Source organism: Drosophila mauritiana, chromosome 3L (genome assembly GCF_004382145.1).
Source record: "Drosophila mauritiana strain mau12 chromosome 3L, ASM438214v1, whole genome shotgun sequence".
In the NCBI taxonomy this organism is placed as follows: domain Eukaryota; kingdom Metazoa; phylum Arthropoda; class Insecta; order Diptera; family Drosophilidae; genus Drosophila; species Drosophila mauritiana.
In genome coordinates this window covers 4,201,677-4,226,499 of record NC_046669.1, presented here as the reverse complement: position 1 = coordinate 4,226,499, position 24,823 = coordinate 4,201,677, and the positions used below count along the sequence as shown (strand labels likewise).

The 24,823-nt window shown below is 43.6% G+C and overlaps 2 protein-coding genes across 3 annotated transcripts; one reads left to right on the top strand and one right to left on the bottom strand.

The window, feature by feature from the left end:
• Positions 1-269: 269 nt before the first annotated feature.
• On the bottom strand, positions 270-5,236 carry LOC117139411 (claspin). The gene is made up of 7 exons (XM_033301688.1): positions 3,641-5,236; positions 3,331-3,578; positions 2,617-3,279; positions 1,257-2,558; positions 945-1,197; positions 552-887; positions 270-489 (listed from the first exon to the last, which is right to left on the bottom strand). Exons 1-7 carry the CDS (start codon positions 5,144-5,146, stop codon positions 370-372), a joined length of 4,428 nt encoding a protein of 1,475 aa, XP_033157579.1. The 5' UTR covers positions 5,147-5,236; the 3' UTR covers positions 270-369.
• Positions 5,237-11,165: 5,929 nt separating this feature from the next.
• On the top strand, positions 11,166-24,696 carry LOC117139500. 2 transcript variants are annotated; one of them, XM_033301828.1, is made up of 3 exons: positions 11,166-11,520; positions 20,026-20,242; positions 22,409-24,696. In XM_033301828.1, the coding sequence occupies exons 2-3, from the start codon at positions 20,177-20,179 to the stop codon at positions 24,176-24,178; spliced, it is 1,836 nt and encodes a 611-aa protein (XP_033157719.1). In that variant the 5' UTR covers positions 11,166-11,520; positions 20,026-20,176; the 3' UTR covers positions 24,179-24,696. The 2 variants fall into 2 exon arrangements, with proteins under 2 accessions (XP_033157719.1, XP_033157720.1); XM_033301829.1 differs by lacking the exon at positions 11,166-11,520 and adding an exon at positions 19,308-19,458.
• The last annotated feature ends 127 nt before the right edge of the window (positions 24,697-24,823 follow it).

Genomic DNA, 24,823 nt, shown 5'->3' with positions numbered 1-24,823 from the left:
GGGTGCGAAATATACCATGTAGCTGGAGAAATATACTAAAATATATATATGCACATATATATTTTACAAAATTGACCGTTAAGTGGGTTTGTAAAATCTTATTTTTTAATTTTTTTAATTAATTATTGCTCATTTAACTGATAAACATACAAATTCCTAAGCATAATCTTCATACATACCAAATTTCACAACAATCACACTTAAAATGTAAGGAATATTCCAGTTATAGGGCATAACTATAATTTATACTGTTTCTATCTAAGCAAATATAAAATGTAACTTATTTTTATTCACTCCTATTAACTATCTTAGCAGTCTAACTTCTGAAATGTACATTTATGATGTGTCTTAGCTCGAAAGAAGAATCGATCAAAGGAGCTGATCTATTAGGCACTTGTCTCTCCGAGGCTCCATCTTTGGTTTCTTCATGAAGTTTACCCCCGTCTCAGTGCTGCTATTCAGTATATCGGCAGCTTTTCTCTTCCGATTCTGGAATGTAATTAATTTGGTTTAGAAGGAATTGTAATCAAAAGATCATAGTGAGATCCCACCTCATGTTCCTCCTCCGTTAGCGTGGCGAAAACAAAGTTTTTGGCCTTCGCTGTTTTCACAGAAATAGTGCCCTCCGCGGCGTCCACATCGCCGGAGCTTCCTTTTGTGAGTCCTGCCAGTTTGGTGAGCGTCTGCTGGTCCCGAACTAGAAAGGAGCCACGAACAGCGCTCTTTTGCTGCTTGCCAGCTATTGTTTTTGAGATCAGGAATGGAGAACTCTTCTTCACCTCCACAGTTGTCTTCTTAGAGGAAATTATGTTCAGTCGGCGAATGGACGGCGAATTACCATTGTTACTGGTGTTTATCACGGTCGTGGAAAGCGGTGAGGGCACCTCCTAAAAGATGAAGATGTGTTAGCAAACAGAACTAAGAAAATAAGCGAATTTGCGCACTGGTTTTAAACCCTTCTCTAAGAGAAGCTGCTCGCGTTCATAGCGTATTTTTCTCCACAGATGCTCGTTCTCCTCATCGCCACTGCCGTCGTTTCCTTCACCATTGTCAGGTCGATTATCGTCTAGACTGAATCCGGCCTCCACGTTCTTCCAACGGAATTGGCGCTGGCGATTCGCTCCCTCCTCCTCCTCTTCGAAGAGCAATTCCTTGATCTTGCGCACTTCCCGAATATCCTGATCCATCATTTTACGACTGTCACACAAGAAATACGATTTAAACATTATAAATAGTAAAATTTGTGTTCTACTTACGCATGTATCTGGCCAAGCTCATGCCGCAGTTTATCACGATCGAACTGATCTTCGTCGCCCAACTCAATGTCGTACTCGTCCATGTTCTTCTCATCCTCGTCGGCAGATCCCCATTCGGATTCAGACAGCTCTGCTTCTTTGTCCACAAAGTTGGCGGCTCGTATTTTACGATCCTTCTTAGTCATCTCCACAACAATTTCATTTTCCTCGGAATCGTAGTCTACAAAGGTTTCCGGTATTTCCTCCACTGGCTCTGCGTCACTTTCCTCCTCGAATTCCTCAACTTCACCATCGCTATCTTCATCATCCGAGAAGCCCAATTTGGCCTTTTTCTTTGGCCTTTTCTTGGTTAGTTTTTTGTTTCTTGGCTTATCGACTTCCAAGGCATCCTTCTGTGCTTCTTCGTCGCTGGATACTATTCTGTTCGCTACTGCTGCCGGTAATTCGGATTCTTCCTCCTGTTCCGGCTGTTGAGTGGTTGCTTGCGATGGTAACTGGGTTGCGAAGGTACCAGAACACAGACCCTCCAGTTCGTCTGCTACCTGGCTGCTGCCGCCAAACTGTGTCATGGGAATCTGACTGATCACAGCTGGATCTACCGAAGGAGCGGCGGAGGAAAGCGTCTGGGTCTGCGGAAACTGGCCGGAACACAGATCCAGCAGTTCATTCTCCTCGTCGCTGGCCGTGCGTCGGGTCTCCACATCGAAAAGCTTGTGGGCGGATAATTGCAACTGAGTAGCGGTTATGGGAGCAACATTGCTTGGCTTCGGAGTTTGCAGCAGGTCGAGATCATCTTCATCGGAGTTGTCGTCCTCGAAGGCTTTAATGATGCGGTTCTTCTTTCTGGTTTGCGTTTCTGGCTGTGGGTCCGCTTCACATTCCTGCTCACTTTCACTATCATTTTCCTCATCCTCAATGTCTTCAACTGGATTGTCTTCGGGGTCTCCGTCTGCATCGTTTTTGTTTTCTTCAGCATCGTCATCATCCTCAGCAATGCTATCAACTTTATCTATGATTTCCTCATCTTCATTTATAGTTACTTCTGCATAACCAGGTTTATCTTCCGGTTCGTACTCCTCATCCACATCCATGCCTTCCTCCTCATCTTCTGCCATTTTCTCCTGTTCTTCAGCCTGCTTCTTGCGCAGGTCCTCCATGCGTTTCTTAGTGATAAGGGTTTTGAGATGTTCCTGCATTTTCAAGTAACCCGCTCCTGGCTTTGGTTCTTTTGCAATTTCCTCTTCGTGCAGGTGAATGCTCACCTTGGACATCTCCAGCTTGCCATGTTCAGTGGTTAGGATGCTAAGAAAAATGTATCAAAGTTATCTGGTTGAAAAAGATGGTAAGGAGGGCTACATACTTGACAGTCTCTGTGGTCTTGTGCTTTTTAGCTTCTCGCGTTTTCATCAGACGGTTTAACAGATCATCCACACCAGTTGGTTTTTTGGCGAACATATCACCCGTTTCCAGATCAATAACCATGTTGGGATCGCCTTTCAGGGAAGGGCTCTCATCTAAGCTCTTCTCAATCTTCAGCCGGCGAATAACTTCGCTGATCTTAGGAGTTGCTGGCTTAGAGGGCGGTGTTATGTTGATGGTGCTCAAGTCCAGCTTGGGCAGTTCCACCACTTCTGTAACCAGACAGACTTTGCTGGGGGATGTCGTATTAGTCTCTTGATGAATTTCCAAGTTATCTGCGAATTTTAGGGCAGCTGCAGTAGAGGTGGAGGGAATGGGTTCTTCTTCATTAATAGAATCTGCCACCATTGCTTCTTCCCCGACGGGATCATTTGGTTTGTCTTCACCCAGGACAGGTTCCTCAATAACTGCTTGGCTGGTCATGTCCTCTGTGTCGTTCTTGGGCTCTTCTGGAGTTTTTGGATTATCCAGATTCTCATCCATAACACCTGGATTGTCTTTTAATTCCATAGGTTCTTCATTCTCCGAATCATCCTCCTCATCTGGCTCTGATTCAGACTTAAAGAACTCGGTAGCTTCTTTGGCGCGATCCTCCATAAGTTTTCTAAACAATAGAGTGGGTTAAAACAGTCTTTTAAAGCCTCATTTAACTTACGCATAAGCCTCCAATTCCTCCCTGGTCATCCGCAGTCCCACTGACTTCCTTGGCTGCCTGCTGGGCATGGGACTTCCTCCAGCCAGAGCCGTGGCCAGTGGAGCGTTGATGGTTCGCCGGCTAAGAAACTCCTTCAGTGTCCTTGGTTTCGGCTGATGATAGGGCACATTGATGTGTGCCTCGCGGTGCAAACGCTGCTGTTCACTTTGGATGGCCTGCATCCCCTCCAGCGCTTTCTTAGCTGATTCCTAATTATATGAAAGTATGTATTAAACTATATTATAACCATCTTATTAATTAAAAAACTCACGCGAACAACTTTGGGCTTCTTAGGTTTCTCTCTGGAGTGAGCGCTTTCCATGCGCGCTTCCTGTTCTCCTGCAGAGTCCTCTGGTTTGTCTAGCTCTGGTTCCGATTCCGAGTCCACCAATCCTTTAAGTTTGTTCTTGACGGGACTTACTTCCGCAGCAGCTTCTTCCGGTTCAGATTCTGAGTCCACCAATCCTTTCAGTTTGTTTTTGGGTGAACTGGTTTCTTCCCCGCTTTCGGTTTTCGGGATTTCATCTTCGCTTTCACTGTCCATTCGTTGCTTACTTTTCTTTGCTTTTTTGGGAGGTTTCTGCATTTCCTGGTCTTCCTTATCGCTGCCCATTTCTGGCTCATTTTCACCGCCCATTTTCTTGGGGTCCTGATCCTCCACCTCTTCATCCTGATTTTCCTCTGACTCGTCATCGCTGAGTACTTTCTGTTTGTTTTTCTTGGTCAGCTTTTTCGGCTTAACTATCTGTTCCTTATCCTCGTTATTGTCAACATTATCCAACTTAATTTTCTTGTTTTTCTTGAGTGGCTTCTTTTGCTCTTGGTGTTCCTGGTCTCCACCTGACTTTTCCTTACTGTCCTTGTTAATTTTCTTGGCTGATTTCTTCTGCTTTTGAGGCTTCTGATCTTCTTGGTCCATTTTAGGGTCTTCATCAACATCCATTTGCAGATCCTCCTCTTTGTCTATTTGGGAATCTATTTTAGATTTGTCGGACTTCTTTGCCTTTGATTTTGATGGAGGTTTCTTCTTCTCCTGTGCAGTGCCATTGTCCTCCTTTTCATCCTCTTGTTGCATCTGTTTCTTGGCCAACTTTTTTGACTTTTGTGTCTTTGCAGGTTTCTCAACCTGTTGATGTTGGTCGCCCTCTTCGTTTGCTTGGGATTTATCCTCTTTAGCCGATAGTTTCTTATTTTTGACCCCTTTTTTTGGTTTATCCTCCTTGGAAGAGTTATCCTGGTCGTCCTCCACCTTGTCTGCTTGGGTCAGCTTCTTATTCTTTGCCGCCTTCTTTGTCTTATTAGCTTTGACAGGTTTCTTCTGCTCCTCCTGGTCGTCATCCACCTGGGATCTCTTCTTGCTTTTTTTGACGGTATGCTTCTCCTCCTCCTTCTGCGTCTTTTTGTCCGCCTGCTGCTCATCATCATTATCCGAATCTATGATGGCAGATACCTTCTTTTTCGGCCTGGAAACCATCTCCTCCTCCACATCTTCGTTGTTTTTTGTGGAATTATCCTTTCCCTGCTCCAGGGGTTCATCTTCCTGGTCACAGTCCATCATCCTTCGGCGCCTGTTCTTGGGTGATACCTTTAGTGCCTTTTCCTGGGTTCCATCTTCGGTTTCGCTGTCATCCGACATCATCAAACTCTTGCCACCCAGTAAATCTTCGCCGGAGATCATCTGCTCGTCTTCCTCGTCGAAGACCAGCTTTTCCATCGAGTCGTCGGCCTGCTCTTCATTTTCCGCTGCAGCTGCAGTTTCTGCAAGCGATTCACTCATATTTCTGGGTCAGTTGATTTTTGTTAATAATAATAAGAAACCAAAAACATTCGGAGTCGCACACGCACACAAATACACGCAGTTCGATTTTTGGCGCAAAGAGTGTCGAAAGTGCGGGATCAATCAGCTGATTCAGGCAGTGTTGTTAAGCATACTTGATAAACAGGCCTGGCCACATTTGTGTAAAATGATGTAGAAGAAATGAGTCAAATTAATGTATAATAGACCGTTATTAAATTTTATTCAATTTCATAAGTGAAATGCACAGGAAATCCAACGAAACAATGATTAATTTTGTTTCAAAATTAATGTACCTCCTCCTCCTAATTAAATAAACAAAATATTGAAATTTAAATAAAAATTTCCTAAAAAAATTTCAAATCATCTAAATAAAATAGGAATTCATCCATTTAATACACACTCAAGGTTTATGGACACATCTGTTTAAATAGTGAAAACTCTTAAATAGCTATAAATGAACTCAATATCTCGACGAGCTGAAACCTATAAAATATACATGATTATTCAAAGGTAAATCAAGCAGCGTGAACAAATCTCGGACAGCAACTTAATCAGCAGGCTGCAACCTTTCAGCAGTACAGCAATCGAAAGTAATCACCCAGCGGATTTGCATACACTCAGATGAAAAAAGCAGACAAATGGAAAATATCCAGGTGGGTATGCGAGTAGGTTCACTTGTTCCCGTGGTTGTTGTTGGTCTTGTACGTTGGCGAATTGTTGCAGTTGGTTTGATTTTGGTACGACGTCGATGTTGCTACTTGCTGCCATGCTTTCTCCGCATCTCTTTCTGGCTCAGAGGCATTTCTCTTTCACAGTTTCGTGGCTGAAAAGGCAAAAAGCTGAAAAGATCTTTCGACCGAGGGTCATTAAGTAACCCCAAGACGACGAGAGCGGCCTAATGATATACCCTTGCTTCGATATAAATAGCATTAAAATGCAATTAATAATGCTGAAAAACGCATCCAATGCGCAACCATTAACCTCGGTTCAGAGCCTAAGATTCAATTAACTTGGCTTCCAATGAAAGCAAAAGCAAAAGGCCCCCGAAAAGCGAAACCAAACCGTTTTAATAGGTGTTAAATTCCTCCGGCTTTTCACTTAATAGGTGTATTCTGAGATCACACTCGGTCGAAACGTAAATGATTAATGCATTTTACAAATGCCTTTGATATTTAAGAGGGACAAATGTTTCACCTTGCCGAATTGCGCAACGTTTAAAAATCCCACACAACAAAGCCATATGTTATCCAACCTTAGAAAGATCGAAAGAAAGCAGCCATATTTCACGAATCCCATGCTTTCCGCTATGCCAAATTAATAATATATTCGCATGTGGAATCACAGCATGGGCTTAATCAGTCGTTAAATTAGCATGGCTTGGTAAATATTTAGATACTATTTTGGAAGAGATTTCTCTCCAATTTTCATATTTATTAAAAATATAGTATTCAGCAGATTAATGATTTAATATTTAAGTAGTAATATTAACATATTAAAGGATATTGTTTTACTTTGATAGTTTGTTTAGTTTAATTTGATATGTGATCTTATCATCTTATCAACAGAACTACGAACTTCAATCACCTAGATGCAAGTATTTATCACCAATAAGTGGTCTTTAATAGTCATAAAAACCTTAGGTAATCTGTGCCCTTTTCCAGCAGCGTGATTAAATCATAATGCTCTTGCTTACGACTTTTGAGCTAGGCATTTATGACTTTAAGCTTCAGCTAGCGCACCAATTAGCATACTATATACATATAGATAAAAAACGAATCTTGGTGCCGTCGCACACAATTTCTCTTTCATTTGGCAAAAACCAAAAAAAAGAAGTAAAAACGGTTAACTGTGTGTATCTTTCAGGCATCTTTTTTCATATCTGTAGCAGAGATTTTGCTTTTGGCCACTTACGGTATTTCTGCGCCTTGTTGTCGCTACCTAATTTGCATACGCACAGTTCACAGATACCACCGAAATTCAAAAAATCACAACTTGGGCCCATGAGATGAAAGTGAAAACACTCGAATGTGTGCTAAATGCAGAGTCTAATCGAAAGATACACATAATTTCCAACTGTCTACAATCAATATTGATCTTTGCCTCGCAATCTCACGGAATTCGAAATGGGATTTCGATCGAAGCAAACAAACAGCGAATGTATACCCCATTTCTTTAGAAAACTATCTTTTCTTTTTGGCAAAACTAAGTGGCTTATGTAATCGCGCGGACTTAAGACCTTTCAGCGCTTTGAACTGCAGTCTTAAGTTGAGTTTATGGAGCTTATGCAGCCACTCTGTCGTTCGCAATTAAAAGCAAATCGTCCACGGAGGATCGCATAAAAAATCGGGGCTGATCGGCTTGTAATGCCACATGTTTGTGTATATATCTTTTAGCTGTTGTTCCTGGGACCCAGACACGCCTTTGGCTGTCTGCGTCTGGCTTTTCGTTGCCCGATTGAGATTTCTTGCCGTTTTGCTATGCCATGTCTTTTTTTTGCGAGTGAAAGTGATATATGGCGCATGACTCAGGCTCCGTCCATGCTCGACTCCATCCGACTTCCAGCCGACCCCATCCCGGCCCCAAGTCATATGCATAAAATAATAATTAAGCGCCATTTATGCGGCCCAAGTCGAAGAAATGGCCAAAAAGGGCGCAGCAGCCATCGAGCGTGGACCGAAACCAAACTCAAAATCAATTGACATGTTTTGCGCACACTCAAAGAAAATATGAGCTCATTGTTGTACGAACTTGATTTTCCGTCAAAATGAAAAAAGAGATAAAAAAATCACAGTTTTGTGCAGAAAATTACTGAAGCTATTTATTACTTTCAAAATTTTTATCAATTTGAAAAAAATTTTTTTTCTTATTTTTGCATTTTTGGTAAGGGGTTACATCACATTTTTTTCGAAAAATCTGAAAATTTTAAAATTTCCAGTTTTGAATACCAATTGATTGGGTGGTTCATTGCGAGCATTTTGAGGTATAACATTCCACTTTATGACAAATTTTTCAATTGTTGTGCCCAAAATACAGATTAATTTATAACTTTGCAAAAACGGCCGCGTTTAGATTAGATATTAGTTATCTACAAAAGGTTATGAGCAATCTAAATTTAATGGTAGCAAATTACTTGGTCTCCCGCTAAACTTTCAACTGATGTACACCTGTGTACTGCCCTTCTGTCTTCGAGTTCAGCAGGTTGGCATCTAAAAGCCAGGTTCATTGTCTTTATAAATGTGATTTAGGGCTGGCGACAGCCCAGCGGAAAAGCCGCCAGCGGCGGATTGAGTGAACAGTAACAAAAAAGGCCAGTAAATTGCAGTCCAGCGACTGACAAAAGAAATGGAAAGTAAAAAGCGTGGCGATTCCATTGAGCTCGAGCTCGATGACCGGGCCCGGGGTTGCAGCTCCGGCCGGAGTGCGACTTGCATAATGATTGACATGATTGTCTGGGGCGGGCCATGGTCCACAATAATTTGTTTATAAACAATAAGCGCCCAGATTGTGCACCGTTATAACTGCACTGACTTAGCGGCTCCAAAAAAGAAAGAAAACCGGAGTTGTGCAAATCTGTGGTAGCAACTGGTTTTTATCTACACAAAAATGAAACGAAATTCCCTGAATGAAGCCGGGATTATTTTGTTACTTTTGTTACTTTAGGAGGTGAAATGGATAACAGAGGAAAGGTTCGACAGCTGATAACTTTGTAAAGATATTTTTAGACTGGCGGTAAAACGTTTTAACATCTTATTATTTATGTTTTTTGTAGCCATCGAGGTTCAGAAGATTATTTTATATAAAACTAAAAACAAATTACTTATACCCTTTTAAAGTAAAATAAATTATTATTATTTATGACTAATATTTAATCGTTGAGATTATTCCATTCTACACACTCACAAATAAATTCATACTCTGATTTAATTTTATTATGAAATACTTTCCACTTCTCCCGGCATTGCCTCACTTTCCCCAGAAAGATTGCATCACGACCGCGTTCTCCAGCCGAAAACCATTGCCTTCCCCAACTTCGCTCGACCTGAGCCCCAAAATGCGGGCCCAGAAGTTGCTCAATTTTCTAGAAACGAACGAAAGCCCAAAAGAAGCCACTGGATGAGGGCCAGACCACGCACGTACGAGTGCGTCAGCCGAGACGGATCACGGTGCAATTAGCATGCCAGGCACGTCCCTGACCCAATTTCGATTTGGAAGCGTAACTGGGGGCGATAATGTTACTAGCTCATGTGGCGGGGTGCCAGAGGATCTACGTCACGGAGCTGCGGGTGATTCACTAGGGGCGTGGAAATCCAAATCCGGGGCGTTGCCGTGCCCTGGCCGAGATTGACTTTGAATGAAATCGAAACCCGAAGGCAAAAGGCGGAACTTTCGATTTCTTTCGATGTCATCGCTTGGGCAGCCAAGGTGCGTACCTGTGGAGATATATATTTAAATGAAAGTTCATAGCGATCGCCGATTACTTTCTTAGCATTTGGGATCGGCTTTGGCCAATTGTCGGCCAACCATGTTGTATCTCTCATGGATTTGGGCATTTCTACTTAATCACTTTTTTGGCTTGTGCTCACTCGTTTCACTTGCCCGCTTTGAATTGGCATTTTTATGCCATTTCATCATCGGAAATTGGTGGAGTGGTCCAAAAGACACATCTCTTTTGTGCAAAATCGAGAGTGGCGGGCGACAAATTTACTTTTTCGTTTGGCACTTTGGCAAATTGATCAAATTGTTGCTAGGAAATTGGGACAAAGTTGTTTGCTTTTCTTTATTTGCTTGGGTTGTGCAATGGGCAGATGGAATTACTAGCCAAAGGCATTTGAAAATTGGGCTGAAATCATTAAATTAAGTTTGGTGGAAACAACCTCAAATCACACAAAATTGGGACATTTTCCTGGCACGTGTCTTAATTTGTTTAATTTGGTTTTGAAAGAAGTTAAGAAAACTGCATTTAAAAAATTATCACTGCATTTAAACAATTATGGTTGGGTAATTGATCATTTTCTTGATATGTAGCTAATTAAAAAATATAACCCAAATTGAGATACCTTTTTCTTATGAAATTGCCAACATATTGCATTCAATTGAATACCTACAAATTCTTAAAGCTATTTTTAATAAAAAAAAAAACTTTCACAATTTATTCTTACAACAGCAGTGAATATTATTATGCATGAACAATGGCTCAAGATGCACAATCAACACATTGTTATTTGATTTACTTTAAATTCATTTACCCTAGAAACAAAAGACTTAGGCAACGAACTTGAAACTGTAAATGACTCAATTAAAAGCGAAACCTTTTCTAAACGCTTTAGAGAAACAAAAGTTGACTTGATAACCGAATTAAATTTATTTACGCCTCGCACACACAAAGGTCAATAAAATGAAAAAAAAAAACACCGCCCATATTGTACACACCGCATGGCCCGTTAAGTGTGTGCATTATGTCATTAGGGATTGCATAAGCGCCTGGCGATCATAATTTAATTTTCCAATGCATTGGCCAGAATAACAAGCGTGGCTAAAAAAAGCCGTTAGCTGACTCACAGCCGGACGCGAACCCTTTTGGAATAACAATCGAAATTAGGCAATCGTTGAGGTAGCTCGCTCGGTATCCGGCAGGCCACCACCACCGATCTACGTCACCAGTTACCTTGACACCACACAGACGGTGGGCAAAAAAAGATTGGATTTATATATATCACTTACTTGAAAACCGCAAGAGAAAGAGAAAAAGGTGGCCCGTAGCGGCAGCAGAAAGCGGCCTGAAATGAAAAGTTGGCCGAAAACTTGTTTTTGGAATACCCGAAAACGGCATATTTTGCATTCGGCGAGCTGCTGCCGAGCAAAAGAGCGAGTCTTCCAATCTTCGTGAGCTCTCTTCGCCGCTTTTCAAGGCATCGGGCGCTCGAGCGGAGCGACAGCTCCAATGGTAAAGGGGTCAAAACTTTCACGCGATATAAAATCTTGGTTAGCGATACGGCCGGGCCGCATTTTCATTTCAACTTTGTGTGCGACGAGTTGTCTCTCCAGTCGCGTCCTGTTAGCCACCTCCGCGTCCGCAGCGCGTCCCTTCGTTCCGTGATCGCAGTGCTCGGAATCGAAACTCTATATCGATTGGAATATATTTTGGAAATTTCGAATATATAAAAACAAGCTACAAAATCAAGTGAGCAACTCGAGACTTGCTCTTGTTTCAATTTGTGCAACGAACACATCCGAATCCTCGATTCCAGTGGAACACCGAACATAAAAAAGCAATCGTGATCCGCCGCTGTGCCATTGACTCCAGCTGAAAGGGATTAACCGAACCCAATGCCAAGGATTTAAACTGACTAAAGGTAAGAAAGTGTGACGAAATTAAGTTATAGGGATCAATGAACGGATCTTAGTGTCACAAGATAGTGGAATTAAATAAAAAGCTTACTGAAATAAAAGACTTAGGAAATGAACCTGCTGGAAATGTGTTCAATTAAAGTACAAAGCGTACTTAAAATATGTTTAAAATATATACATATTATTTGTAAAATTTGAAGTCACATTTCCACTTTCTGTGTGATAATTAAAAATGCTGGTCTTGAGCTAAAGTTATTCAAAGAGCCATTGTTACATTGATGCCATTTTTTCACACCTCAAACAAAATTAATGATCAGTTGGCCACCTAACTGTCTATGGTCTGTCTGCCGACCATATAAACATCTGCCCCATTCACATAACTTGTAAAAAACGTTCCAACACTCAACCCACAGTTCCATTTGCTTACAAAAGCGTTGCAATCACTTCGCCGAAAGAGAGAATACCCGTAAATGTTTGTTATTTTCGTTGAAAAAAAAATGAGTGCAGAAGAAAGCCAAAAACGCACGGCAACTTTCGTCGTCGTGCATTATGCGGAAATATAACTATTATTAATAATAGTTAGGGCGCCGCTGAGGCGTGAAGCGCATAAAACTGATGTGGAACCCTTGGCTCATTAAACTTAATTTGGATTTGCATACTCACAGCTCTCAATTGGCCAGAGAAAGAAGCCATCCAGCCACCCACCACCCACTTGAAACGAGATTCGAGTGGTTCGGTGGTGCAGTAGCCGGCGCTCGTTCTGTGTCTCATGTTGCTGATTTTTCTGCTGGTGAAATTTCATCGCGTTTCGCGCGAATGAAAGTCTGAAATTATCTTGTGCCGCTTCTCATTCGCAGTCGTGGCTTCTTCCTCTGCTTCTGCTGCAGTTGCAGTCGCTGAGTTTTCCATACACACATGTATTGCAGCTTCTCTGTTGATTAATATTGCGAATTGCTTTGTTCAAAAACTGCTCCACTTTGGGTCGCAGCGCATGAAAACAATTTCGCTGGGTGCGCTCTGTCTTGAATAAGAAACACCACGATCGCATCTAGCATATATACTTTCCGTATCTGTATCTATGCAACAAAGTATCTGAGCATCGCGGGATCTCTTAGCACGCGCGCTCTCGGCCAACTGGGTTGCATTGCTCATACGCCGTGTGGGCCACCGCTTGTCATTGCTGCCCAAACATAGCGCCTGGCAATACTTTTAATTGATTCCACACAGACAGACGCCGCAGACGCAGACATTCTCATAGTGAAAGAAGCTGCACCACTTGCTGCAATAATTACTGGTTTCTCGCTCTCGACTGCGGCTGAATCTCTGAAAACCCTGGCTCAAGATCGCGGCAACTGGCTCTGGGACTTGGCGACAATTTCAAATTAACGGCAATTGTCTCGCCGCCTTGTGCAATTTTCACGCAGTTTTTCATGGCAGCGTGAAAATGTCAAACAACAACGGGATAGAAAGAAAAAAGAAAAGCGACCGAACTTTCATTGGCAGCTCCAGGAGTTGTGAAAACGCGATTTTCATTAGCTGCCAAGAGAAAAGAATGAAATAGAATTCGAAAGAAAAATTACAGAGTTAGTTGTTAAAATAAAGCTAAAATAACAAAATATATTTTAAAATTGATGTAATATAAAAGACACCTTATATATACAAAATGGTTACATTACCAGAGTTACAATTTCTTTATGAAAACCTTCACTTGACTTTCAATCCACTTTTATATTTCTCATATTTCATTTCAAATGTTATTCTCAAGAAATAATTCAATTCACTTCCATTTGTTTTGATTTCTTTCCTTTTCACTTGGTTAACTCTGTTAACCCTCTAAATCTCGTCGGCCAGCTCAGCGTTTTTCGGCTTGTTGACCACAAAATCTCATTTGGCACCATCCGCTGCACGCCACTGCCCACTTCAAGTTGCACCCAAAGCTCTTCATTAGACGCAATCAAAGTTGATTTGAAATTATCATGGAAATCATGGAAAATCAGTCAAATCAATGCCCGCCCAGAGATCCATTCGTATTTCGTTTTTCCTGCACTTTTTTTTTTTTGATTGAGCCGCACATTAACTCAACGAGAGTCACTCCAAAAATCGAGCAGCATAAACGAAACATCTCAAGTAACGTATAACTATGCTATATAGCACTGCATGTGTGACTGAGCGGTGCGCTGAAAAGAAATGAAAACCACTTTCTTTGCATGCATGCCACAAAGTACGAGTACGCCAACACCACACCACTACCACCAGCAAGCGGAGCACCAGAGTCGAGCAATTTGCTTGCACCACTGCGATCTGCCAGTTGCAAGTGGTGCGGTGGTGGTGGCTCAGTGGTGCGGCGGGCAGGCAAGCGGAACAGGCCGCTCCGTGGCGACAGCCGCCGCAGCCCGAAATTGGGTCACTAATTATTTCAGAGCAAAATGCAACCGGCTTGGGCTTCGCCAACTTCGTTGGATATGTTTCTGCACGGAGAAAAAATATGATGTTATATGCAAATAACTCAAAACTATTTAGGCTATGGCCACTTGAATATTGATATGTTTTCTGTGAGATCTTGTCAGCATAAAATGTTCTTTTATTTTAAATTACATTTGCATTACATTGCACTTGCCTTTTCTCAAAGTGCACGTATTGCTGGCTGCCACTGGAACTTCGGTTTCGAGTTGGCTTCGGCTAACGATGCGTTGCAAGTTGCAACTGGAGGATATGCCTGCAGCTCAGCTCTGCCCCTCTCTACTCTGCATCTTTCTCCGTTGATCACCTTGTCGCTTTTTACTTGCTTTCTTTCACCCTCCGCCTTCTTTCACCTCCATCGTTCTTTCACCGATCGGCGCTGAACTGGACCGGATAACTTGGGCAGAAAGTGCAAGCCCTTGAGTTTTTACTTTCGTTGGGCCGGCAATGGCAGCAGCGGCAACCGGTTCTGCCCATTCAATGGCATCCGATCGCGATCCGATGTGCGCCACCACCTCCACCTCCTTTCCCCTTTTTGCAATTGGAGTCGTTTTTTGGCGGATTTCGCGTTTACCGTTAAAAGAAATGGAAAGTAAAAACGGCCAGCAACAAAAGGAAGCCAAAATGGGCAGGAGAATATAGGGGGTTTTGTGAATTATGTTAATTGTCTTGTTTCCTTTTATCTGCATCTGCATCTCTGATCCTGGCTAGCGGCTTTCCACTAATGATCCGCGAGGGGTTACTTGCCACAACTGTTGGGCAGTTAACGGAAACAGTTAGCAGGTAACGGGAAATCGTAATTTTTCGGGGTTTTTTGGGAAAAGTTATGGTTCAGTGCGAACTGGAGAAATTGTTTAAAAAAAATAATTAATTGCTTCTCATCACGAAGTTGAGCCATTCTATAAGGTGTCGTCTTGTATTTTTTAAGCGCGGACTTTCAAGTCTTACAATAATTGTAAAAATGAGTAATAGTACTTAAGCTCCTGGAGCGTTTAGCTTGCAAACAGCCAAACGCAGTTAATAATAGCTTGCAAAAAATGCCGTTTACGACGGTATTTTTTCGTTTCCTTTGGCATGATTGCAATTTCCTCTCAATTAGCATATTTCACACCCCTTATGTCGTATGCCCACATATCTTTTCCCTGGCCTTCAACCCGCAGCGTGCCAGATCAGTATGCAAATTGCTCGCGAGGCCCATTTCTAAATTCACTTTCCCTATTTTGCGATAAATTGCGTTATCATTTTTGTACGCACATGCGGCAAGGCAATTTCCCAACAGCGACGACCAAGTGAATGGAATGCCGTCGAAGTTGCGGCTGCCACAATTTACTTTCATTTGCCACTCAGACAACACCTGAGGCAAGTCTGCGGGCGCCTTCGCCTTATCTCATTGGTTAATTGTCGCCTTGTCGCCGAAGTGGAGCATAGAAAATTAATTGTTTGCTCTATTTTACATAATGTCCGGGCTGTGGGGCTCATCTTATCGCCAGCTCGGTCTTAAGTTGCGAAAAACTGCGGGTTCCTCCCATATTGGCGCAAGTTCGTTGCCTAAGTCTTTTGTTTTTTGCATGCTCGTTGCACTAGTCTTTGGTATTGAAGGAAGTTTGTTGCCTAAGTCTTTTGTATTTAAGGAGGTTTGTTGCATATTTTGCATTATGAACAGTTCAATCATATAGCTTGCAAAATATTGGTACTCCTTAAAATTGCTTAAGAAAAACACACACCAAAATGACCAAAATTATCAGAAACAACCAAACGATTACCGAGTTTGTAAGCCTTATTAAAGGTATGTCCAAACTGCCCGAACCGATTTAATCATGGAATTAAATTTACGAACCACTAACTGAAACATTTACCGATGCAAATTAAAAAGTTATAGGAAGAAAATTAAATTTGTGTGGAAACATATATGGGCATTTCGTCAGCAAAGACCTCTTTCAACATTCGAGCACGCTTCAGAGCTAATCGCTTTACCCTCGGTTGCCATCTGTTTATCTGTAAGAAAGAAGTTACTTAATAACCATAAAAAACACAGTTAACTGAGGCACTCACACACACACACACCACGCACACACTTGCGCGAGTAAACGAAAGTAAATTGCCCCTTTACAAGAAAAAACCCTCGACGGCTGTTAACATTTTTGCGCTTTTTCAGCCCCACTCCTTCTCCATTGTTGCTGCTCGCTGGCGGTGCGAACAAATTTCACTTTCACAGCATCCGAAGCTCGTGATATCGACATGTGTAGTTAATTACGCATGATCCGCTGGGGGATCGAAGGGGGTTATCTGGAAGCGGCTGGGGCGGCCGACTTCGGTTTCTATGCCACTATGGCAAATAATATCGATCGTTTACGGCCACAAAAGCCGCGGCAGCCACAGATGACATTAAATTGAGTGGAAACGCTGGTCTTACCGTTACAATTTCGAAATGCTGCACTGCAAGAAGCGTGTTATGAAATGTCTATATATATATATATATGGAGCTGTCCAGAATAGCTTATCTTTGCATTAATGTTTAACTATAAGCTTTAACAGCACTTATATGGTAATGTTTATAGTAATGCTGCACATTTTGAAAGTTAGTACTATCTTTAAATTTATTGCCCTTTATATGAGATCACTTAATTCGGGTTTTTATAAATTCGTTTCATATTTTTTATCAATCAATCTTAACGCGCAATATGACACGCTTCTATGTCAATAAATTCCATGAAAGCACTTAATAATCAAAGCAAGTGTACAAAATGTAAGCAGCTACGAACGCATTTAATTGTTTTCGGTGTATTAAAAGTAGTTCCACAGCATCTGCAATAGTGAAACTTTTACCGAGCAACAACCGCCTTTCGGAATCGATCGACAAACAACGAAACACATTCCAACGCATAAAACTCCATTCCAAGTTCTGTTTTGTTAACCAAAGAAGTGTTTGCGCTGGCGACCGCACCTCTGTCATCTATTAAGCTTTTTTTTGGGATCCCCTTTCAGCTGGGATACCCATCTCCAGACATCGGCCAACCCGTGTCAAGAGCAGCAAATTTGTCAGCTACTCAATTAAGCAAATATCCAAGACATTTATGAAGACATGTAGATACGTTTTTATATATACAAAAGCCTTACTCCCCGAGGCTGCGAAACGCCAAAGATGAATGAAAACGAAAAAGATGTGAGTTTTAGTTACGACGGCGGGGGATTTGTGAAAGCGTTCAATTAAATTAATGGACTGCAAGCAGCCGTTTTGGCAAATGCCAAAACCAAAAAATAAATGCAGCGCGAGTGCTGATAAATAATTACTCGGCCATGGCATTAAATGCAATTTCGTTTTCTTTTAATTGACAACCGATGTCAATGAATGCGAGTCTCTATACAAGGAAATTTTGGAGATGAAAATAGCACAGCGCAGCAATGAGAGTTATTATCGAATTAGACCAGCTCGAGGGGCTGAAATGTGTGAAAAGTGCCTTACAATCAGAGAAATTACAGTGCCAGCCTGGCTTTGTTTGACTTTGAGTCGCAGGAAATGTCGTGTGCCGGCTATTCAAATCATCGGGTCCTGGGGACACACGACCGTCCATTGAGTTGTCCGATTCGTATCGATATCCGGCTCGGGGGGACCCCGAAATGTAAGCCACGTAAATTACCGAGAATTAGAACGATCCAACCGCGAGTTATGTGAGTGCCCCAGTGGTTCACCTAGTTTGCACTGGACCACTGCCATATGCCATACCATGCACCATATTGTTTATATAGCGTCACGCATTGTCATTCAATCAATTGGCGGAGTGGAGACATCGCCACCAGTCAGCCAGCTGGTTTTCGTAGCATTTTCACTTGCCAGCATGATTTTCACATGATTTAATGCGCCGATACTGTAAATATATATGACAGAGAAATGAAAAATGCTGAAGCCAGATCGTAAGCTAATTAGCTGAAAACAAAAGTCCCCAGTTGCACCTTTCGCCCGCGATATGTGAGCAAATAACTTTACCATATAGTGTTAATTAAAGCTGGCAACCAAACAAGAGAAAAATAAATATGCCCTTATATGCGGCAGCTGTAAGAAGCGCGGGCTCGAGCAGAGCCAGAAAAAAAAAAAAACTAAAAGAAGAAGGCGGTGAAAAACTTTCACTTGCCAAACAGCCACAATAAACAATTCCATTTGGCAGTTACACATAACAGCCAACAGCAGCAACAATGAGCTTTAAACAAGCTCCATCAGCTGCTGAAAAAGAAAGATTTGCTGGCTTCTTTGGTGGCGATTGAAGTCGCTTGATAAGGCATTTGCAGGGGTGCCAGCAATTAGCTGGGCACAAAATTAAGAAAACCAACAGAGTTTCGCCGCCTTTTGCTAATTGCCAAAGATTTCTAGTTTTATATGCAAATTTGCGGCCATTTCCTGGGCAAGAAAGTGGCCGAAAAAATCAAATTGAAAATACATAGTCAAATAAATGGCTAAAGCGCCGTTAAATGGCCAGCACACTTAAACGAACAAGACATTTGCAAGTTCTTTGCTAATTTTACGATGTCTTCTGCCAGTAAAAATATCGCTAATTGTGATCAGCACTGACCTAACCCATTTCTTGAGTACAGCTTCTAAACTATGTTTTTATGGTCACACTGGGTGGCATATATCATTTAAATATTTCAATTTTCTTCCAAGTCGTAAAAGTCACAATTTTGTATAGGCATTTTTTATGAGAAACATCTTATGAACTATCATATTCTCAAAGTTCTCAATAGTTATGTTCTTATATTTTAAAATGAGTGTAGGATTAGTTTTGCAGGGAACTAGCTAATCGGTATATTTTATAGTTGATTTACTGGAAATTAGAAAACCATGATTGCATAATCCGATCAGCTGAAGGGCCATTAGGGCACTTAGTTTTGAAGTGCTTGCCCCAACCAGCGACTTGGCCCCCTCCTGTTGCCAAAAACAATTGTCAGCCAGTTTAGTGGCATCCGTTACTGTTTCAGTGGGTTAATGGTACACTTGCTCAACGCCAGCAAGCCGGTTTTCAGCGGCTCCTCGACGGACTTTATGGTCGCGGCTTGTTAAAAACCCATTTACATGTGTTATTTTTCGGAATAAGACCTGGGCACCCAACACTGTGTGTAAAAGTAAAACCTAAGACTGCAAGTTGGAGCCAAAAACAAAACTAAGAAATGATAAAAACAGAGAGACAGTAGGGTAAAGTCGCGGGAGAGCAAGTGAAATGCGTTCGCGGCAGAGCAGCCGCTTACTTTTCCATCGCTCCGGCGGCTGTGTGAAAGCTGTCAGTCTTCGGTCTTCCAGTCTCTCCGGTCTTCAGTCTGCCAGTCTTCAGTCTTTATCGGCACTCGAACGCAGGCGCACCGTCGGCATCGGGGATTCGGAATCGTTGGAGGCCAAAAAGTACAAAAACACTGAGCTCTGTTAGCCAGGCCAAGACGCTTTTGGGCCACTGTTAAGCCGATGGCCGAGTCATGCTAGAGTGCGACTGTTAAACGTAAGGAAAAACAGTCGAAATTAATGGATGGTCGTAAAGTGCAGCCACCGTGTGGAAAACCAGACGCTGCGTTGGCGTCTTCGACTCGGATTTGTACTCGGATTCGTATGGATTCGTGTGTCGCAGTCGCATTCGGATTGGAAGAAGCCAAATGCTTGCGGAGTACTGTTATAGTGAAAATAGAAAGTGGTTCCTGTTTGGTGCGCGCGAGTTTTCATTTGCTTAACATCAAATGCAGTTTTCTTTCTCAGCGCGTGTACTCGTATCAACTGACACCATAAGCCAGCAAACGGGCAATTGTGGCTATTAATTTGGCCGCTTAATGACGGCCATAAAGTCGACTGCGTATATGTTTATGTTCAGATATATGAATATGCTCGCCCAAAACGGTGTGATTTTGCTTGAGCATTATGCATAAGTGAGATAAGCTGCGTGGTTCGATAACAGTGTTTTCTAACGGCCTTACAGCCCGTGCCAAATAACAGCGCCTTTACATCTGGCCTCGAAAAATATTCGTATGCAAATCGGTCGCATTGTTTACCCTTGTTCCCCTTTCTTTTCTTGCAGACGCCACACCAAAAATCAAACAGCAGCGAAGAAGAAAGCCGCAGAGCGAGGCCGACTAGCGAAATCCAAAAATCCACATTTTTGGTTTCCAGGGCGTCAAATTGGAATTTCAATTTCAAGCCAAACACCACACACACACAACCAGATCAAAATGGGACACCTGACGCGACGCAGCAGCCTAATGGCCATAGTCCTGTGCCTGGTACTCAACACACAGGTGAGTTGGTTGCTTGGCGGTGGGTGGGCATACCTTATAGATGATGTAGTGTAGCTCCATAAGTTCCACACGAAAGTGTTGGGCATGAAGCGCTGATCTCCATCCAGCAGGCGGCGTACAGTTAGAAGATCTCTGCGGTGTGGCCCACTTTGGAGCAGCTCATTTCGTATGCAGACCCAACCTGTAGCGGATCTCTTCACTTTCGACTCAAAGATAGACTACCGTTCGATCAATAGCGATTCGAATGCAAATCACTGACGGATTGAGCTGCGATCTTAAGTTGGGAGTTGGAAGTTGGGAAGTCAGAAGACTATGCATATAGCGGATTGCTGGCAGATCAATATCAATATCGATATCGAGAGAGTTGGCCGGTGGAGGAATGGCGGACAATGTAGCAACTAAACGGCACTTTGCTAATCATTGCAATTAGAGTTGGAAAATTAGCTGAGAGAGAGAAAAGCAAAGAGATTACTCAGTGCAGAAGCGGGGAAGTACATATATTACAACTAGAATTTATTTTACAGTGAGTTAACATTGTCTTAGAAGTGAGTTTCAATCTTACAGATGTTCAATGTATCTGGTGGATATAGTTAAATAAATGAATATGACAGCGACATGATTGCTTACACAGCTAAAGAGAGGTATTAAATTAGAAAAATCTTAAATACCTCTCATATGCATCACCGCGATGGACTGCCAATCCATATGAGATGAGCCATAAATTTGGCGGATTTCTTTGGCGCTGCCGCACGCTTTCGATTGATAAGCATGGCCAAGACATAGTCGCCCCCTTCCCCCCCTCGAAAAAGTGGCAGCCATCAGTGGGCTATTTAAAGCGCATCAATCACTGGTGGCCGATGGAAAACAGAAACACACTCACACCAATCGGCGCAGTTTAGCCGCTGCAATCACGTCAAGGAAAACTCAAACGCAAGCTGGCCAAAGAAACTGTTGGCCAGGCGAGTGTCGTCCAAGCATCCAGGTATCCATCCAACTAACCAACTGCGTGTCTGGGTGCTGAGGCGGCGAAGAAATTGCAGTTATGCTCTGATTTGTACCAGTTTTGACTTTCTTGTTTATGGCGCATTAATTCACAGAGATTGCTTTATTATTTATTTATTGTCAGTTTTCTTTCTCCAAAGCGTCGAACGCTGGAAAAAAGAGAGAAGAAAAATGACCAATGCCATCGAGGCGATCGAATGGATCGATCGATGTGTTTATATTGATATCTCCATCGCCAAGTGCGTGGAATGTCCAAAAAAGAAAATAGTCGAGACGTTGTGTTTTTGTTTCTCTATTTTTTTTTCCATTAGGTACGTTGCTTCTTTTGTTGGCCAGCTCGTTTTCCTTTGGTCATTTCACTTTCAAAATCATCTCACGACATCTCAGCGCATGGTCACCAGCCACCGAAAGTAAAAAAGCACAAATATAATAATAAATAAACAAATACAGCAGCGGACCACAGAAAAATCCACACCGTCATCGTGCTGGATTTAACTTTCGGTTTTCGTGGTGCCCCCGCCGGACTTTGAGATACATCCGCTTCCCGTGCGCAGCCACAAGCCCATAAAATTATGAGCCAGATGCGAAGCCGCAGCCAAATCGAAAGACAGAAAGAAAGTGACAAGCCCTGCGGGGGAAACGGGGGCGTGGCTCTTTCTCCGTTGTCTTACGCAATGGGTTAAACTCCATTTGGAGCTTTTAGTTTTGTGTTTCTGGGGTTTGCTAAGCGTGCCGCTCTGTCAACCATTTAATTTTGAAATACTCCAGCTGTCGTGTAATTTTCAACGCTTCGCATCGCTTCTTGCCAAATGTCGTCGAGAGTGATTTCGGTGTCTGGCTGAGATTGCGATTGCATAACCCACATCCAATTGTATCACGGAAAAGATAACCCGAAACAAGAGCTTTCCGCAATCCTGTGATCTGAGCCATAACCTAGGCTCTAATCGAAACGTTTTTAGGGGGCGGAGTGTTTTGACATCGTTTCGAAAAACAAGAGGAAAACTTTTGAGTTGGCACATGTCTGAAATGTGCAACACTGCGTATAAGTGATGTTGCTCATACGCACTATTGCAGTATCTTTCGCTTGATGAGAGCTTAATAAATACAAAATTAACTGTATTGCTTTCCTTTTCTAATGAATTTCCCCTTCTTTTCTTTCCACAGCACCTGTCGGTGCATGGCGATGCCTCGCACATTGAGTCCGCCGCCCTGCCCCTCGAACACAGGGCCGGCTACGGTCCACCGGCGCCCATTTACGGAGCGCCCCAGGGACCACTGAGCACCGGAGCCACCAACGATGTGTCCGAGGAGGCATGGCCCCTCGCCAGCACCAACGACAGTCCGCAGATCAAGCACCTGCAGGTGCAGTGCGAGAAGACCCACATGCGGGTGAACATCGAGTTCGACCGACCCTTCTACGGCATGATCTTCTCCAAGGGATTCTACAGTGATCCCCACTGCGTGCACCTGAAGCCCGGCACCGGCCACCTGAGCGCCACCTTCGAGATCTTCCTGAACAGCTGCGGCATGACCAGCTCGGCCAACCACAACGCCGCCGGCTATGGAGCGCCCACGCCATCGGGCAGCTATGTGGAGAACACGATCATCATTCAGTACGATCCCTACGTGCAGGAGGTGTGGGATCAGGCCAGGAAGCTGCGCTGCACCTGGTACGATTTCTACGAGAAGGCCGTCACCTTCAGGCCCTTCCAGGTGGACATGCTGCATGCGGTGACCGCTAACTTCCTGGGCGACAACCTGCAGTGCTGGATGCAAATCCAGGTGGGCAAGGGACCCTGGGCCTCCGAGGTTTCGGGCATTGTCAAGATCGGACAGACGATGACCATGGTGCTGGCCATCAAGGATGATGAAAACAAATTCGATATGCTGGTGCGCAACTGTGTGGCCCACGACGGCAAGCGGGCTCCCATCCAGCTGGTTGATCAGAATGGCTGCGTTGTCAGGCCCAAGATCATGAGCAAGTTCCAGAAGATCAAGAACTTCGGACCCTCGGCATCGGTGGTTAGCTTCGCCTACTTCCAGGCCTTCAAGTTCCCCGACTCGATGAATGTGCACTTCCAGTGCGTCATACAGGTGTGCCGCTACAACTGCCCCGAGCCCAAGTGCGGTCCCGGTTTGCCAGGTGGCGAGTACGGTCTGCCCCAGATTGGCGCCAATGGTCTGTCCGAGGAGTACGGTCCCCCAGAGGCATACGAGAGGAACGATTTCGCCCTGGGCGGCCCCGGAGTTCTGCCACCAGCTGCCTATCCTGATCCACGTCACCCTGCCTCCGATGCCACTGGAGCGTACTCTGAGAACCAACCGGATGTGGTGCCCTCGCCGCAGGCTCAGACCTCGGCGGCAGTGCCCACTGCTGACTCGGGAACCGTGTCGGGACCTGCCAGCTCCCAGTCGCCACAGCCTCAGCCCACTGGCAGCAACGAACTGGGTCTGCCGCCACCACCACTGCCAGGACAGAGCGGTCAGTACAGCACGGTGAAGCGCAAGGATGACTTGAGTGCCGGTGGCAACCTGGTTTCCCTGGGCGGACGCCCACGCTCCGTGGAGGGACTGGACGATCTGCGCGGCGTGCGAAGGCGCAGGGACACCATGGACATTGTGGTGAAGCCACAGAGGATCTACAAGCGGAACGCGCAGGAGATGACCGATGTGAACACCAGCCGAATCATCCAGGTGGTGGCGCCCGGAGACGTTAACTTTGCGCTGAACAGCAATGCCAGCAACGAGACGGTGGTCATCCAGTCGGCCAGGTCCGCGGATGCGGAGACCATCTGCATGTCGGTGCCCAGCTTTGTGGGCGGATTGGTGATGCTGCTGCTCGTCCTGGCCGTCGCCTCTCTAGTCGCCGCCTTCCTCTTCGTCCGCGTGCGTCACTTCGACCGCAAGGGAGCGGGCATGGCCTATGTGAACTAAGGATCTGGAATCGGGCCAGAGGACCGGACCATCATCACCATCATCAGCGACCGATCGGCGTGAACAGAAAACCAAATCAGTTTTATGTGCACTTCAGAAACACTCATTCCAAGCCCATTCCCCATAGGCACCCCATCCCATAACTATTTATTCTTCGGTTATTTATTGAGATCCCACAATCCGCCACTTTCAAATGGTTTCCTACTTTACCACTACGCTCTATCCTTCATATGTTTCCCTAGTTTTAGGCAAAGCGAAATTGAATTGTCAGACTTGTTAAGTTTCAGTTATACCTACGCGGGATTTGAGGCCATCTGAATGGACAGATTCGCCTCGAATGTTACAATATGCAAGTTAATAATATCGAGAAAATAAACACAAACGAAGTAATGAAGCGGCAAACATGGAAAAGCAGAAAATCGTTTACAATAAGTTAATATAGCAAATGTATATATTAAATTATTTATTTATTACTTTATTTGATAGCTGCGAAATAATAAAAAGTTTACTTTTATTAAGCGACAAGTGTTTTAATGGGTTCTAATAGTACTCTGATTATCGAGCTTGGGAACCACTGATAAGGAAACGCAAACAAAGCTAATGCAAACTTTATCAGTGTGATGAAATGTTTGTGTTGGGGGGTTT